The sequence below is a fragment of the Rhinoraja longicauda genome, unplaced genomic scaffold (genome assembly GCF_053455715.1).
Source record: "Rhinoraja longicauda isolate Sanriku21f unplaced genomic scaffold, sRhiLon1.1 Scf000475, whole genome shotgun sequence".
NCBI classification, from domain to species: Eukaryota; Metazoa; Chordata; class Chondrichthyes; order Rajiformes; family Arhynchobatidae; genus Rhinoraja; species Rhinoraja longicauda.
The window spans coordinates 48,178-67,166 of record NW_027601692.1 but is presented as its reverse complement, the minus strand read 5'-3'; the positions used below and the strand labels follow the sequence as shown (position 1 = coordinate 67,166).

The 18,989-nt window shown below is 48.0% G+C and overlaps 1 protein-coding gene across 1 annotated transcript in view; it reads left to right on the top strand.

The window, feature by feature from the left end:
- LOC144591011 (organic cation/carnitine transporter 2-like) overlaps window positions 1-18,989 on the top strand; it is a 52,337-nt gene that overhangs the window by 16,103 nt on the left and 17,245 nt on the right. Inside the window, exon 3 of the mRNA XM_078395359.1 lies at window positions 11,319-11,473. Within this exon, the coding sequence (XP_078251485.1) occupies window positions 11,319-11,473 (155 nt within the window). The remainder of the gene's footprint in view (window positions 1-11,318; window positions 11,474-18,989) is intronic.

The window sequence follows — 18,989 nt, the reverse complement described above, 5'->3', positions numbered from 1 at the left end:
ACACACTAGGGACAATTTTTACATTTACCCAGTCAATTAACCTACATACCTGTACGTCTTTGGAGTGTGGGAGGAAACCGAAGATCTCGGAGAAAACCCACGCAGGTCACGGGGAGAACGTACAAACTCCTTACAGTACAGCACCCGTAGTCAGGATCGAACCTGAGTCTCCGGCGCTGCATTCGCTGTAAAGCAGCAACTCTACCGCTGCGCTACCGTGCCGCCCTCTCGTCCTCTCTGTTTTCACAGCGTGACAGCGGAGGCATTTGCCTGACCGTAGCAGCTGGAACAGTCCGTTGCTGGGGTGGTAGGGGTCCCCCATAATGTTGCTGCCTCTGGATCTGCACCTCCTGATGTATAGGTCCTGCAGGGGGGCAAGTGTAGTTCCTAAAGTGTGTTCAGTCGAACGCACTACTCTCCGCAGAGCCTTCCTGTCCTGGGCAGAGCTGTTCCCAAACCAGATTGAGATGTTGCCGGACAAGATGCTTTCTACGGCCCCAGAGTAGACAATAGACAATATGTGCAGGAGGAGGCCATTCGTCCCTTCGAGCCAGCACCGCCATTCAATGTGATCATGGTAGAAGTGTCGAGTTCGACTTCGCGTTCCCAGTCAGTTGGATGACAATAATCAGAAACGGCACAGTCATTACCTTTCCTTTATTAGAGATACCTCGGACAAGTTTCTAAAAGCACACACAGAGTTGCGGACTCCGGGGCCAGTGGAAACATGTCACACCAGCCCCTAGAATGAAGCCCCTTTTATCCCCCAAACCGCAGAATACAGTTATTTACAATTAGTACAACCAATCAATATTGGAATTAAGTCCGTTTTCCCTTATACGGCTGAGAGTTGGAACAAAGTCAGTTTTCCCATATAAGGTCCTAACATGCTATTGTTCAAGGTTTTTAGTTGGTGTGGTGTTTATGGTTTATGTTCTTTATACATTTGTGTTTTTGTCTCCTGAAGACGAGCTGGAACATTCTGCGGTCTAGGGCTACTGATTACTACTAGCTTTAGCAAGCTCAGCATTTTTGTGATTACGTAGCCTCAAGCAGGTGTGGGAAAGAAAGTGAGAGAGCCTCTAGCATGTGCCTAGCACACAATGCTGCAAAGGAGTGGGCGGATACATGGCAGATGCAGTTTAATGTAGATAAGTGTGAGGTTATTCACTTTGGAAGCAAGAATAGAAAGGCAGATTATTATCTGAATGGTGTCAAGTTAGGAGGAGGGGGAGTTCAACGAGATCTGGGTGTCCTAGTGCATCAGTCAATGAAAGGAAGCATGCAGGTACAGCAGGCAGTGAAGAAAGCCAATGGAATGTTGGCCTTCGTAACAAGAGGAGTTGAGTATAGGAGCAAAGAGGTCCTTCTACAGTTGTACCGGGCCCTGGTGAGACCGCACCTGGAGTACTGTGTGCAGTTTTGGTCTCCAAATTTGAGGAAGGATATTCTTGCTATGGAGGGCGTGCAGCGTAGGTTCACTAGGTTAATTCCCGGAATGGCGGGACTGTCGTATGTTGAAAGGCTGGAGCGATTGGGCTTGTATACACTGGAATTTAGAAGGATGAGGGGGGATCTTATTGAAACATATAAGATAATTAGGGGATTGGACACATTAGAGGCAGATAACATGTTCCCAATGTTGGGGGAGTCCAGAACAAGGGGCCACAGTTTAAGAATAAGGGGTAGGCCATTTAGAACGGAGATGAGGAAGAACTTTTTCAGTCAGAGGGTGGTGAAGGTGTGGTATTCTCTGCCTCAGAAGGCAGTGGAGGCCAGTTCGTTGGATGCTTTCAAGAGAGAGCTGGATAGAGCTCTTAAGGATAGCGGAGTTAGGGGGTATGGGGAGAAGGCAGGAACGGGGTACTGATTGAGAGTGATCAGCCATGATCGCATTGAATGGCGGTGCTGGCTCGAAGGGCTGAATGGCCTACTCCTGCACCTATTGTCTATTGACAGATCTCCACATTCCCCCCTTTTATCATTCTATGATAACTATAAAGGTATAAATCAAACGGAAGGCTCATTAGAGGCGAGCTTATAGAGTCATCAGAGTTTATTCCTAGGCTGTCTAATCTCGCCTCTAGTCCCTACTCCTTCCGTCGGATTCTTATACCCTAACCCCTCATGGAGACTAGTGGTAAACATCCCCATAGCTCTGGTTTCTCCCCAGAACAATTAATCGGATGTAATCCTTTCCCACTAGCTCTCCTGCCACCTGCTCATTCAGCTGATCATTCGTGAGTCCTTCCATTGAACTTTCGTCCTCCTTCAGCATGGGACATGTTTCCCCTTTCTCCTCTATTCTTAACATCAGCATTTTGTGGGCATTTCCAATCCCCTCCATCGTTCGCACAAGTCTCGCAATTATACATTTAATTACTGCAATGCCTACAAATACACATATTAAAATAATACCGAGATATATAGCAATATTAATGAACCAGTTGTACCATGTGCCCAAACCCCAATCCCCCCAATCCACTCCTTCGGTCATCCCATTCAGGAAGGTTCGAATGTCATCCTTAATTCTCGTTAGGTTCGCATTCCTGTCCATAACTCCCATAATACATTTTCCCTGCACGATGGCACATACACCCCCTTCGCGGGCCAGTAAATAATCTAATGCATACCGGTTCTGCATTGTGAACAGTCGCAGGTCAGATAGACCTTCCTTTATCTCATTTATGGCCGCTACTGTCTTATTCCCCAGGAAAGTGAGTCCGCAGATGAGGTAGTTACGATTATTGGCTGCCATAGTTCCTGCGGACCCCCCCGAAGGTTACGGTACTTAATATCCCCCATCCAACCGACTGTCCCTGGCTCCTTCCGATCGTGATCGGTTCCATCCAGTTTGCACAGAACTCCCTAGAGACCCCCCGTTTGGTTCTGCGTCCACCGGCAGGAGAGTTTAAACTCCATTGTATTGGGCAGGGTATAGTTGTTGGGGTGAGGATGCCTATGGCTACTGCGGCCGGGGTATCCTTCCCTTTTGTTACCAGGAAGTTTGTTCCTATCCCGTGTTCCAAGAAGTAGTACCCGGACTTGGTATAAATTACCCCTGGAGTCCCTCCATCCTCAGGAGAGACCTTTCCATCACTGCTCCAATTATCGTTACAGGGGAACCTTGAATTTTTATCCACAGAACATATTATAGGGTACATATAGGGCTCTAGAGAGTCTCCACTTGGCCCGAAGCGGGGAAGGATAGGGAAGGTGTGTTTTTCAATAGACAGGTGAGTTTTATTTCCCTTCCCGCATACCGTTTGCCATCCTCGCTCAAGATCGATACATTGGCTGGAATTATAACAAGTAATCGTCCCGGCACTGTCACTGTGGCTACACCGGTATGTATCTTTGGTGGTAAGGCATCTAACAGTGGTTGCAACCCGCACCATCGCACATCCCTGTCCCATGCCCTTCCAGCAATTGGGGTACCCCTGGGCGGGCCCAGAGGTTCTTATACATGTTGCCGGATAGCTCTGGCTTGTAGAGTATCTGAAGGTAATGTTCTTATCAGGAGGTGGGAGGTAGTATCCTTGGATAAAATAACTGGGATTTGAGACTGGGGTGGGAGTTAAGAGGCCCACCACTGAAGTGGAGGGGTAACAAACAACAGATTCGGGAGAGTACATCAAATCATGAGCCCTTATAAATAAGTTCTGAGCATCATCCATCTCTCTCTTTCGTCGTGCCCCCGGGTGGGGTGTCAAGAGGGGGTCTTGGTTAGAGGCTTCATGAGAGCATGATCCGGTCTCTTTGTCGCCGTCACGTGGACAAATGAAGTCGAAGCGACACTTCTGGAACAAACAGGGCAAATCCCACCTATTGCGGTATCTCAGGAGTACTCTCCTGGTATCTTGGTGTAGGACTCCGTTACAGTAATTATACTTGGTGACATTCCAAGATCCCGTAGACTCTGGTGTATCGTCATCACACATCATCACATCGTTTCTACAAAGGTGGAAAACTCGGTTGCTACGTCCGGGATCACATCGCCAGAGTATCCCGGCCATACTCATAATCTGGGCGAACCCCAAGAGGCCACATAAAACTTTGTGTCCCATAATTATGTATGTTAATCTGGATTAGTCTGAAAGACAAAGGACTCATAAAAAGATTCAAAAACACAAAAACTTATAATTCATAAACAAGAACTTACAACACAGGAGATATATTGACTTAAACATTCCCATCCTTCCCAATAGACTTCTCCTCCTTCTCCTTTTGATCGGCCTGTCCAATCAATTTGCAGTGATGTAGATACACCCAGGCCGATCGTCCTTCAACCTTGACAGCCGTGGGGGTTGTAAGAAGTACTTGGAAAGGTCCTTCCCACCATGGGTCAAGGAACTTCCTAGTCCAATTTTTAATAAGGACATAAGAACCAGGCGTGATTGGAGAAGGGGGAGTATTGACAAGTGGAGTACCAAAGGCAGCGCGAACCTGTGAAGGAGCAAAACGCAAAGCTTTAGTTAGGGCAATAATATAAGTGGTCATTTCGTCAGTCATTTGGTGGAAATGCACCGGAGCCGGAGGAGCATCAGTCCAAGGAGTGCGGAGAGGCCGCCCATGGGCGGCACGGTAGCGCAGCGGTAGAGTTGCTGCTTTACAGCGAATGCAGCGCCAGAGACTCAGGTTCGATCCTGACTACGGGTGCTGCACTGTAAGGAGTTTGTACGTTCTCCCCGTGACCTGCGTGGGTTTTCTCCGAGATCTTCGGTTTCCTCCCACACTCCAAAGACGTACAGGTATGTAGGTTAATTGGCTGGGTAAATGTAAAAATTGTCCCTAGTGGGTGTAGGATAGTGTTAATGTACGGGGATCACTGGGCGGCACGGACTTGGAGGGCCGAAAAGGCCTGTTTCCGGCTGTATATATATGATATGATATGATATGATATGATATGATATGATATGATAAACGATCTCCGCAGGCGAGAGGGCAGTCCGACCTGCGGGAGTAGTGCAAATCTGAAAAAGAGCTACAGGCAACAGTTTTAGCCAAGAAGAACCAGTTTGTTCAATTAGTTTAGCGAGTTTGGTTTTTAAAGTTTGATTAGCTCGTTCGACTAGGCCAGCAGCTTGTGGCCGGTACGCGCAGTGTAGTTGCTGATGTACGCCCAGCTGGGCGCACATTTCCTTGTTAACTGCTGCAATGAAATGCGGACCATTATCAGAACTAAGGCGAGCAGGAATACCAAAACGAGGAATGATTTCTTTAAGTAACACTTTAACCACCGTGGAGGCTTTGTTATCAGAGGTCGGATAAGCCTCGATCCATTTACTAAAGACATCAACTATAACAAGTACATATTTATAACTTTGACACCGTGGAAGTTCAATGTAATCCATCTGTAGGGTCTCAAAGGGACCCTCGGGCAGCGGGGTCTTGCCCGGGGAACACGGGGCCGCTTGACCCGTGTTATGGCGGAGACACACAAGGCACCGTGCACTCACACGGGATGCCAATTCTTGGAGCCGAGGGTGCCACCAGGTGTTAAGAAGCAATGAGCTTGTTGCTTGTGCCCCGCAGTGGATGGCCAGATGGATACATTCAACCACCCATAGGGCTATTATATCAGTCATACAGGTCTGACCCACAGGTGTGGTCCATAGCCCCGTCACTTCGTCAATTCTACAACCAGAATTGACCCATAAATCCTTATCTACATCAGGAGCGTCCTCCTGTAACCGAAGTACTTCTTGGATGGTTGGCATAGGTTTTTCAGAGGTTGACCATCCCTTGGGGGGGTTATTGGACAATCTCATCATTTTTGATACAACATTAGTCCTACTTTGTGCAGCTTGTTTGGCTGCAAGGTCAGCATTCTGATTTCCGAGATCAACGGGGGATGTGCCAGAGGTATGGGCAGAGCATTTAATAACAGCGATACTTAGGGGCAATTGAATGGCTAAGAGGAGGGCAGAAACGAGGGCTTGATTAGAAATAGGAGTGCCTGAGGAAGTGAGAAATCCCCGGTTCTTCCAAAGTTGGCCAAAATCGTGCACCACGCCGAAAGCGTATCGAGAGTCTGTATATATGTTAACGCTTAATCCCTCCCCCATAATACAAGCCCGAATCAGGGCATAAAGCTCGGCCTTTTGGGCAGACACAGGTAGATCAAAAGCCCCAGATTCTAAAAGGCGATTATTGTCCGTAACTACTGCATAGCCAGAGAGATGCTGACCGCGCTCATCCAGGGAGGAACTGCCATCAGTGTACATGACCAGATCAGGATTGAAGAGCGGTGTGTCTGAGAGATCAGCCCGCGGGCTAGTGTCTTCTTGGATCAACTGGAGACAATCATGGTCAGAGGTTACTTGTTCGAGAGGTGGGTGATCGAGAAATGTAGCAGGATTGATGTTAGAGCAATATTTAAAAGTCAGCTCATTTCTTTTTGGTTTGGTGTCCAGGATTTTATTAATATCAATGGGTTTTCTGAGGACCCCCTGACAGGCGTTAATGATGGTATCTTCTCTCATATTTGGGGCATTACCGACAACATTTGCCATAGCCGCATGATCCTGATGCCCCCCTATTATCTCGACAAACTTCAGCCATTCCTTTCGATTCAGGACCTGTCTGACCAGGGACCATAAATCTCTGCTATCAGCCTGATACACCGATATTGTAGTACGTAGCCAGTCGCAGAATGCCTGGGGGGATTTTTTTCTATCCGGAGCACCATTAAGGAGGGAAACAATTTCATGCGGTTTCCAAGGGATGTACACTTCTATGGTATTGGGTGCGGCTGCACCTCCACCGGGCGGAACTACCCCGGCTCTTGGATTTGGCACATGACGTACAGGGAGTTGCCGATTAGTATCTTCCTCATCACTAGACCCAGACGAGTCTGTGTCCGTATCCCCCTTATGAGAGGGGCTCCCTGATCTGGGACGTGTCGATCGTTTAGACTGTACATGCTGCGGGAGTGCGGTGTTCGAATCTGCAGTCATTTTCGGATGATCTTTACTCCTTGTCCCCTCACATGGTCCTCGGTGAAAAGTCACATCTGTATAGCCAGGTGGAGGGGGGCTATCAATGGTAGGATGTATAGGGGGTGCACTGGGGCTCTGAGCCAGGTCCTGAGTTCCTGATTGGAAGCCTCTACTACTCAGGCTGGGATCGGGAAGCCCGCCACCGGTTGGGTGTCTCAAAACCGGAGGGGGTGTTTGGCTACTAAGGGTGAGATACAATAGACCCTCGTCCCATATGGAGTCGTCATCCCCCCCAAACCTATGCCAGCCATTGAATTGCGCAATTCTTTTGATTGTACATCTTTAGTTGGTTTAGTTACGGTCGCCCGCTTCCGTTTTTCTTCTCCCACCTCCTTTTTAAAAATATCAACAGTTTTAGGGCTTCCTTCGTCTGTCAACTTAATGCCCAATTTTACGGCGTTGTCCTGCCAACTAGATAAAATCTCCTTATCCCTTTTTTTTTGGCAAAACTCCCACCACTTTTGGATCAGAAGTTTTGCTTCCTTACTGCGGTTTCGGGTCCAGATAAGATCCTGGGCTTTTTGGACAGTCTCCAGGTCATCTGACCCTCCTAATGGCCACACAGTAGGTCCTAGTTTCTTATTAAGGGCCCCCGATAATAGTCGGAATCGTTTAGCATATTCCGGGAGCTTATCACATAAAAGGCTAAGAGGGGACCTGTCGTCCGAGGTGGTATCTATTACATTCCCCATTTGTATAATCAAAAGGAGTTGTATATTCCCTGAGTTTCCTCTCGTGCCTTGGCAGCCCACTTCAGGGTCCTGACCTTCGCGTGGGGGATTTCCCCTCTTAACAACCGGTCTAAGGCTGGGTGTTAGGCAGAGAGGTACTCCCTTGTCCTGATATACAACTCTTTAATTTTAACTCTTTACATACAACACACACAACACACAAAACACACTTATACTCTATAATTAACACACTTATGCTCTATCCTTAACACACGTATGCTCTATCCTTACCCGAGGATCATTATTGGTTGAGTCTTATTATACTTTTTATTCTATGTCCCCTAATGAGACACGGTACACCTTATTAGCTGCTAACGCGTTAGACCTTTTTCATCTTTAGAGGATTGAAACCTCAGGGCCTTTAACCCTCGTTTACCGTTTAGACTCAACGATCCTTCCTAAAAATCCTTACCCACCTGTCCGTCCAACTGACCCCCGAGATTCCGTCACGCAGATTAACACATCAGTGGTGATCGGTGGGTCATAGAGGAGTCACAAAGACGGGGAAAATAGAGTGGCCAAATAAAATACTCACGCTACTGGCCAATTCCACCGTTCTTCGATCCTCGTGCCCTCAAGTCTCAGCCACTATGCATCGATCTTTGTTGTGGAATCCCACCGCTGCCACCAAATGTCGAGTTCGACTTCGCGTTCCCAGTCAGTTGGATGACAATAATCAGAAACGGCACAGTCTTTACCTTTCCTTTATTAGAGATACCTCGGACAAGTTTCTAAAAGCACACACAGAGTTGCGGACTCCAGGGCCAGTGGAAACATGTCACACCAGCCCCTAGAATGAAGCCCCTTTTATCCCCCAAACCGCAGAATACAGTTATTTACAATTAGTACAACCAATCAATATTGGAATTAAGTCCGTTTTCCCTTATACGGCTGAGAGTTGGAACAAAGTCAGTTTTCCCATATAAGGTCCTAACATGCTATTGTTCAAGGTTTTTAGTTGGTGTGGTGTTTATGGTTTATGTTCTTTATACATTTGTGTTTTTGTCTCCTGAAGACGAGCTGGAACATTCTGCGGTCTAGGGCTACTGATTACTACTAGCTTTAGCAAGCTCAGCATTTTTGTGATTACGTAGCCTCAAGCAGGTGTGGGAAAGAAAGTGAGAGAGCCTCTAGCATGAGCCTAGCACACAATGCTGCAAAGCTTATGCAGAATATAGTGGCTGAAACAAAGGAAAAGGACAGATCTCCACAGAAGCACTGGAGGATCCTTGAGTGGATAAGGGAGAACAGTGGATGTGTTATATCTGGACTTCCAGAAGGCTTTCGACAAGGTCCCACATAAGAGATTAGTATGCAAACTTAAAGCACACAGTATTGTGGGTTCAGTATTGATGTGGATAGAGAACTGGCTGGCAGACAGGAAGCAAAGAGTAGGAATAAACGGGTCCTTTTCAGAATGGCAGGCAGTGACTAGTGGGGTACCGCAAGGCTCAGTGCTGGGACCCCAGGTATTTACAATATATATTAATGATTTGGACGATGGAATTGAATGCAACATCTCCAAGTTTGCGGATGACACGAAGTTGGGGGGCAGTGTTAGTTGTGAGGAGGATGCTAGGAGGCTGCAAGGTGACCTGGATAGGTTAGGTGAGTGGGCAAATGCATGGCAGATGCAGTATAATGTGGATAAATGTGAGGTTATCCACTTTGGTGGCAAGAACAGGAAACCAGACTATTATCTGAATGGTGGCCGATTAGGAAAAGGGGAGATGCAACGAGACCTGGGTGTCGTGGTACACCAGTCATTGAAAGTAAGCATGCAGGTGCAGCAGGCAGTGAAGAAAGCGAATGGTATGTTGGCATTCATAGCGAGGGGATTTGAGTATAGGAGCAGGGAGGTTCTGCTGCAGTTGTACAGGGCATTGGTGAGACCACACCTGGTGTATTGCGTACAGTTTTGGTCTCCTAATCTGAGGAAAGACATTCTTGCCATAGAGGGAGTACAGAGAAGGTTCACCAGATTGATTCCTGGGATGGCAGGACTTTCATATGAAGAAAGACTGGATAGACTCGGCTTGTACTCGCTGGAATTTAGAAGATTGAGGGGGGATCTTATAGAAACTTACAAAATTCTTAAGGGGTTGGACAGGCTAGATGCAGGAAGATTGTTCCCGATGTTGGGGAAGTCCAGAACAAGGGGTCACAGTTTAAGGATAAGGGGGAAGTCTTTTAGAACCGAGATGAGAAAGTTTTTTTTCACACAGAGAGTGGTGAATCTGTTTAATTCTCTGCCACAGGAGGTAGTTGAGGCCAGTTCATTGGCTATATTTAAGAGGGAGTTAGATGTGGCCCTTGTGGTTAAAGGGATCGGGGGTATGGAGAGAAGGCAGGTACGGGATACTGAGTTGGATGATCAGCCATGATCATATTGAATGGCGGTGCAGGCTCGAAGGGCCGAATGGCCTACTCCTGCACCTGTTTTTCTATGTTTCTATCCTTAGAGAGACTCTGAATTTCCTCAGCTGTCTCAGGTGGTAAAGGCGCTGTGTTGCCTTACTCACCAGTGTGGCAATGTGTGTTGTCCATGTCAGATCCTCTATGATGTGGACTCCCAGGTATTTAAAGCTGTTGACCCTATCCACAGTAATCCCATTTATCTCCAGTGGCGTGTACGTCCTCGGATGTTGAGACCTTCTAAAGTCCACAATCAGCTCCTTAGTTTTTGTGACATTCAAGAGGAGACTGCTGTCCTGACACCAGAGTACCACAGTGCCAGATGTGAATAACTTTTAAAATATAACACCGATTTCAATGAAACTTCTTCTATTAGCACCAAAGGGACGACGGTGAGTAAGGTGGGCCTAAAATTGTCATGCTTCGTGTACCGTTTTGGCTGTAGTTCAGGGACAAACAAACAAATGAGAGTTTAGTATATAGATGGCAGTAGGGACGAAACTTCTCCTGCACCTGGAAGTTGCAGTTTTCAGGGTCCTGTACCTTTTTCCTGATGGCAGGTGTGAAATGAGAGTGTGGGTGTGGGTCTCTGATCCAGTAAATCCCTTTGATGATGATGAGATCAGACCCCTTGATGGACTGGGCAGTGTTCACAAGATTTGCAGTCTTCTTCACTCCTGGGCATTCAAGTTGCCATGATGCAACCAATCAACATGCTCTCTATTGTACACCTGTAGAGAATATATATTGAATGAACAAATCTTGGGGGTGGCACAGTGGCACAGCGTTAGAGTTGCTACATTACAGTGCCAAAGACCCGGGAACGATCCTGACTATGGATGTTGTCAGCATGGAGTTTGTACGTTCTTCCCTTGTCTGCGTGCGTTTTCGCCGAGTGCTCCAGTTTCCTACGACACTCCAGAGACGTGCAGGTTTGTAAGTTAATTGGCTTCAGTAAATTGTCCCCAGTGTGTAGGATAAAACTAATGTATGGGGATTGCTGGTCAGCATGAACTTGGTGGACCGAAGGGCCTGTTTCCATGCTGTATCTCTAAACTAAACTAAATGTGTGATTTAGATTGTTTAAATACATGCATATGTTTATGTGGATACTTTTGTCAGTAATCGTGCAGTAATCGTATATAATGAAAATTTTTATTCCGTTTTTTAGGTTTGGGAGAAAGATTGTTTTGTTTGGAACTATGGCGGTACAGGTTTTATTCAATCTTCTTCTCACATTATCACCCAGCTGGGAAATCTTCTGCCTGATTAATTTATTGAGAGGCATTGGTGACATTTCAAACTATGTGACTGCGTTTGTGCTTGGTAAGTTTCATTCATGCCATTTCTTAGCCCGTTTTCTACATTTAATTATTCAGTTGCGATTGCCATCAGATCTCGGAGAAAACCCACGCGGTCACGGGGAGAAAGTACAAACTCCGGACAGACAGCACCCGTAGTCGGGATCGAACCCGGGTCTCCGATGCTGCAAGAGCTGTAAGGCAGCAACTCTACCGCTGCGCCACCGTACCGCCCTATTATGTAGGGCAATATCTAACTGATCGGTATGGAGAAAATGAATCCCACTGTAATTTAGTACACGTGATTAAAGAAGCACCATTGTGTGGCGGTGCCCGGGGATTAGGCCACTCCCTGGGTCATCCCCCTCGGCACGGAGTGGACAGGGCTGGGGAGCGGTCTGGAGCTACAGGGTTTGCCTGAAGGGGCTAGAGTGAACTCGTGCGGGTAACTGAAGAGAGTGAATGTTCTGATGCTACATTAAAATTACTGTTAATCCTTACCTGGCGTCTTGCCTGATTCCTGCTGCGTCCAGACCCACTACACTGGTGACCCTCGACATTTCCTCGCAAGTCGCGATGTACCCGACCGCTCCTCAACACGCACTACCCAGCCCTACCGGTCAGCCGCCTCTGGACCCTGCCGGACCCCACCCCGTGGACCCTGCCGTCCGCGCCGCTCTCCACGCTGTGGCGTTGAAGTTGCCTCCCCTTTGGACCGATGCCCCTGATTTCTGGATTGACCAGGCCGAGGCGCAGTTTGCACTGCGGGGTGTGACAGTCGACACCACCAAGTACTTTTATGTTATCGGCGCCCTCGACCAGGCCACCGCGCGACGGGTCCGACCTTTCCTCTGCACCTCCCCCAGCGGGTAATAAGTATGAGGGCCTCAAGGCCTTTCTCCTGCGAAGGTTCAGCCTCAGCGAGGCCGAGCGGACGACCCAGATCCTACAGATGACCGGCCTGGGTGACCGACGCTCGTCGGTACTTCTGGGCGATATGCTGGCGCTGATGGGCGACCACGAGCCCTGCTTTTTATTTAAACATTCGTTCCTGCAACAGCTGCCGTCTGATCTCCGCCAGCAGTTCATCAATGACCCGTTCACCAACATGCAGGCGGTGGGCAAGCGCGCCGATGAACTCTGGATGGCCCATCAGCTGGCCCTCGACGCGCTGGAAGTCCCTCCGATGACTGATGATGATCCGCAGGTCGGTGCCTCGATCGCCCGCGTCTCCACCGCTCCACGACGTCCTTCGCGGCGGGACCTGGCAGCAATGGCACACCCGGTCGGCAGCACGTCTTTCCGGTGCAGCCTGCCGGCAGTTCGTCCGCACGCCACCGGAGGTCACTGGTAGTCGGATCGGCCCGCACAGCCGCCCGTTTCCATAGACGCCAGCAGAGGGGGCTGGTGCTACTTTCACCAGCGCTGGGGCCCTTCAGCCCGTCGATGTCGGCAGCCCTGCTCGTTCCCGGGAAACGCAGGGGCCGGCCATCAGTGATTGCTTCGGCGGCCGGCCAGATTCATCGCGTGTTTGTATGGGATCGCCGCACCGGGGCTCGTTTCCTTGTGAACACAGGGACTAAGGTGAGCGTTCTTCCCCCTTCGAGTGATGACCTCCGCTGTGGTAAACGCGGCCCACTTCTTGCCGCGGCAAACGGGACTCCAATCCGCTCGTATGGGGTGCGCACGCTCTCCCTCAACTTCGGAGAGGGCCGCTTCTCATGGCCATTCATCATTGCGGATGGACGTCAAGAGGCAGCGTTTGGTACACTCCGTCACATTGCAGGCTGTTTCCCTCTGCGTGGGCGACCCGGTCGGGCTGCCGGATGGGCCCCTGTCGTCCTTGGACCAGTTCTCGCGCATTCTGGCCGAGTTCCCCGAAATCCTCGACCCCCGGTTCCACTCCTCCGCCCCGAAGCACGGGGTGGAGCATCACATTCCCACCACTGGCCCGCCCCTGCACGCCCGGGCACGGCGTCTTCCACCGGACAAGCTCCGTCTCGCTCGGGAGGAGTTCCGCCGTATGGAGTCCCTGGGTATTGTGCGCCGCTCAGACAGCCCGTGGGCATCCCCGCTCCATATGGTCCCCAAGGCAGATGGTGGCTGGCGCCCTTGTGGAGACTACCGTCGGCTTATCATTGCCACCATCGCTGACAGGTATCCGGTCCCCCACATTCAGGACATTAACGCACACCTGGCTGGGGCCACGGTGTTTTCCAAGGTTGATCTGGTGTGTGGCTCCAACCAAATTCCCATCCACCCAGACGACGTCCACAAGACGGCCAATGTGACGCCTTTGGCCTTTTCGAATTCCTCCGTATGCCGTTCGGACTGAAGAACGCTGTGCAAGCTTTTCAACGGCTTATGGACTGTGTGTGCCATGGCCTGGACTTTATTTACGTGTACCTCGATGACATTTTGGTGGCAAGCCGCTCGAGGAAGGAGCATGCTACCCATCTCCGCCAGTTATGCCAGCGCCTTAGCGATCATGGGCTGACCATCAACATCGCCAAATGCCGTTTTGGGGGGTCGTTCATCAATTTCCTGGGCCACCACGTGACCCCGCACGGGGCGCTGCCGCTCCCGGACAAGGTGGACGCGGTGCGCCAGTTTCCACGCCCGACCACCGTGAGGGGCCTCCAAGAGTTCGTTGGGATGGTGGCCTTTCACCACCGATTTGTGCCATTTGCGGCCCGGATCATGCGCCCGCTGTTCCACCTCATGGCGGGCAAGCGCAAGGAAGTCGAATGGACTGACGATGTGGTGGCGGCATTCCAACACGCCAAGGAAGCCCTGGCTATGGCCACGATGCTCGATGGCATCGACTATTCAGTCCTGGCGGGGGCCCAGTTGACGGACGATGAGATGTCCGCCTACGGTACCGCCGTTTCGGGCCTGCAGTTGGAGGACGTTCCCTGTGGCACTGGGGGCGCAACGCCGCTGTGCGATGTATCCACTGGGCAGCCGCACCCATCGTTCTCATTGCCGGGCGGCGCAGAGTGTTCGAGGTGCTCCACGGGGTGGCCCACCCTTCCATTCGGGCGACGCCGACCCTCGTGGCTTCCCGTTTCGTGTGGCACGGGTTACGTAAACAGGTTGGCATTGGGCGCGCACCTGCATCCCATGCCAAACTGCCAAAGTACAGCGGCATGTTCGAGCGCCACTCCAGGAGTTCATCGTCCCTCGCCAGCGGTTCGACCACATCCACGTGGACATCCTGAGGCTGCTGCCGCCTTCTCGGGGCTTCGCGGACCTCCTGACTGTGGTTGGCCGTTTCATGCGGTGGCCGGAAGCAGTTCCACTGCCGGAAACTTCTTTTTTTTTTTTTTTTTTTTTTTGAAAAGCATATGTACATATGGAAATAAAAGACAAATTTGTTACAAAGTTCTTACATAGCTTCAATTTTAAAAATTTTAAAGAGAGAAAATAAAAATAAAGAAGAAAGAAAAAAAAACTATAAACTATTGGGGAGAGAGAATTTAAAAAAAAATTATAACTATAAAAATTAAAGGGGGTAGATCCGGGAGACAATAACCACAGTTGTACATCCAACCCTAAACTCAAGTTTCAACTTTTAATTTTTAATTTTTATTTTAGTCCTGTGTCAAACCCATTTACTTTTCTAAAAATTCAATAAATGGAGACCATATTTAAAAAAATAAATCAGGTTTGTCAATTAGGGCAAATCTTATTTTTTCCAAATGCAAGGTCTCTGTCATTTCCGTAATCCACATTTTAATTGTGGGGGTTATTGGTTTTTTCCAAAATTTAAGTATTCATTTTTTCGCAGTCATTAAACTGTAATCAAGAAAATGTACCTGACTTGTTGTAAAGTTTGTAATATGTTCTGATAATCCTAATATTATTAATTTTGGATCCATATCCAATTGCTTGTCGATAACTTTAGAAACTATTTTTAAAATATCCAACCAAAAATTTTGCATTTTTATGCAAGTTACGAAAATATGAGTTAAATTAGCTTCTTGAAATTTACATTTATCACAAATTGGAGAGATACTAGGAAAAATCCTATTTAATTTAGTCTTCGAATAATGTAGTCTATGTATTATTTTAAATTGTATTAAGGAATGTCTAGTATTTAATGAACATTGTTGTAAACTTTCATCCCATATATCTTGCATTATGAGTTGGTTCAATTCGTCCTCCCATGCTCGTCTATATGATTCTGATGATGGAATGTCAGTATCTAGGAGAGTATTATAAATAAAGGATATTAATTTATTTGAATTATAATGTCGATTCAGGCATACATCAAGAGTTTCTGGACCTCTAGATTTATATTCTTGCATGTGTAGTTTTACATAATCTCTAAATTGTAAATATCTAAAATAATTATTAGCATGTAATCCGTACTGCTGTTGTAAATCCTGAAAAGAAAGAAAAGTTCCCTTATGATAAAGATCTCCCACCGTTTTAATTCCATAACTTTTCCATTGAGCAAATCCTCTATCTAAGACAGACGGTTTAAAAGAAGGGTTATTCGCAATAGGGAGGAAAGAGGATAATTTACTCAACTTTAAAGTAAGTTTTAATTGTTTCCAGGTACGGATAACACTATGTACAATCGGATTACCTCCATATGTTTTTTTATTTAAATTTATTGGAGCTAAGAGGATCGCACCAATATCAAATGGTAAACAATCCTCTTTCTCCATCTTTAACCAATCCGGTTGTTGATCAGTGTCATCCAACCAGAAGGTTATATTTTTAATAATAACCGCCCAATAATAAAATAAGAAGTTAGGTAAGGCAATTCCTCCATTAGTTTTAGACTTACATAGATGTATTTTATTTATTCTATGAGTCTTGTAGTCCCAAATAAAATTAGTAATAATTGAATCGATTTTTAAAAAAAACTTTTTTGGAAGATAGATCGGAATTGCTTGAAATAAGTATAGTAGCTGTGGGAGAAAGATCATCTTTATAGCATTACTACGACCAACTAATGATATAGGAAGTGTTTTCCAAAATTGGATATTTCTGTGTAATTTAGTAAGTAGAGGAGGAAAATTTAATTTAAATAAAGAAGTATATTTCCTAGTCACGTAAATTCCAAGATATTTAAACTTTTCATAAGCAATTTTAAAAAGAAATTGTTGAAGTATGGCTGGATTTTGTTCCATTATTGGCATAATTTCACTTTTGTACCAGTTAATTCTATAACCTGAAAATGAACCAAATTGAGTTATGAGATTTAATAAATTCTGAATGCTAATTTTGGATTTGTAATGTATATTAATACATCATCCGCATATAAAGAAATTTTATTGGTTGTATGTTTAGTGTTATAACCGTGAATGTCTGGATTTGATCTAATACTCTCAGCAAGTGGTTCTATAACGAGGGCAAATAGAAGCGGAGATAGTGGGCATCCTTGTCTACAACCCCTAAATAAATGAAATTTGGATGACAGCATTTGATTAGTTAATATTCTAGCTGTTGGGGATGTATATAAAAGTTTCACCCATGAACAAAAATTTTCACCTCATTGAAATTTTTCCATCACTGAGAAAAGATAGGGCCATTCTACTTGATCAAATGCTTTTTCAGCATCTAGCGAAATGATTGCTAAATCTTCGTTTAATATTCTATTTGAATATATTATATTGAACAAGCGTCTCAAATTGAAAAATGAATATCGTTTAGATATAAAGCCTGATTGGTCGGGGTGTATCAATTTATCTATAACTAAACTTAATCTATGAGCTAAGATTTTCGCTAATATCTTCTGATCAGTATTTAAAAGAGCTATCGCTCTGTACGAACCAGGGTCTTCAGAATCCTTATCTTTTTTAGGAATAAGTATTATTGTTGATTCAATCAGAGTTTGTGGTAATCTCTGTTGTTTAAAGGCGTAACTATATACAGTTTGCAAACGTGAAGATGTCCGCCTACGGTACCGCCGTTTAGGGCCTGCAGTTGGAGGACGTTCCCTGTGGCACTGGGGGCGCAACGCCGCTGTGCGATGTATCCACCGGGCAGCCGCACCCATCGTTCTCATTGCCGGGCGGCGCAGAGTGTTCGAGGTGCTCCACGGGCTGGCCCACCCTTCCATTCGGGCGACGCCGACCCTCGTGGCTTCCCGTTTCGTGTGGCACGGGTTACGTAAACAGGTTGGCATTGGGCGCGCACCTGCATCCCATGCCAAACTGCCAAAGTACAGCGGCATGTTTGAGCGCCACTCCAGGAGTTCATCGTCCCTCGCCAGCGGTTCGACCACATCCACGTGGACATCCTGAGGCTGCTGCCGCCTTCTCGGGGCTTCACGGACCTCCTGACTGTGGTTGACCGTTTCATGCGGTGGCCGGAAGCAGTTCCACTGCCGGACACTTCTGCCTCTACTTGTGCCCATGCTTTGGCGGCACACTGGATTGCCAGATTTGGAGTGCTGCTCGACATCACGTCCGACCGAGGCCCGCAATTCACCTCCGAACTGTGGTCGGCCATGGCTCACCTACTGTGGGTTAACCTGCACCACACCACAGCGTACCATCCGCAGGCGAACGGCCTGGTGGAGCGCTTCCACCGCCAGCTCAAGGCTGCCCTAAAGGCCCGGCTCGTTGGCCCAGACTGGGTCGACGCGTTGCCGTGGGTTTAACTGGGCGTCTGCACTGCGCCCAAAAAAGACTTGGTCACCTCCTCGGCTGAATTTGTGTACGGGGCCCCGCTGACAGTGCCCGGTGAGTTTATTCCATCAGCCCAGGGTCAGGCGGCACAACCATCGGCCTGCAATGCCTTCGGGAGACGGTGGGCAAGCTGGCACCGGTGCCGACGTCTCGCCATGGTTCGGTTCAGTCGCATGTCCCTTCCGCTCTGCAGGACTGTCCGTTTGTAATCCTGCGCCGGGATGCACACTGGATGCCCCTTCAGCGTCCGTATGAAGGGCCATTCAAGGTGCTCGAGCGTGGCTCTCCCACCTTCGTATAGGACATGGGGGGTCGTCCTGAGACAGTCTCTATTTTGCGGCTGAAGCCAGCGCACGTGGACATTAGGCAGCCCTTCCTACTGGCACGGCCTCGCCCTCGGTGACGTGCTGCGTCCCGGCCCTTACCCCCAGCATCCCCGCGGTTTTCTTCCCCTGGCGGAGTGGTTCCGGTTCCTGCGACCACCGTGGTGCACACACGGGCTGGTCGTCTCGTACGTCCCCCTGTCCGTTTCGTGCTTCCGGTTCTTGGAGGGGGTCCTGTGGCGGTGCCCGTGGATTAGGCCACTCCCTGGGTCATCCCCCTCGGCACGGAGTGGACAGGGCTGGGGAGGGGTCTGGAGCTACAGGGTTTGCCTGATGGGGCTAGAGTGAACTCGTGCGGGTAACTGAACAGAGTGAATGTTCTGATGCTGCATTAAAATTAGTTAATCCTTACCTGGCGTCTTGCCTGATTCCTGCTGCGTCCAGACCCACTACACTTGAAAGAGGCTAGATGTTGTCACATTCAAACGCCCTGACACACAATAGAAAATTAAACTGTCTTCCCCATTGTGTGCTGCTTTTTATTACATCTCTGTGCTGTTTGATAAGTGGT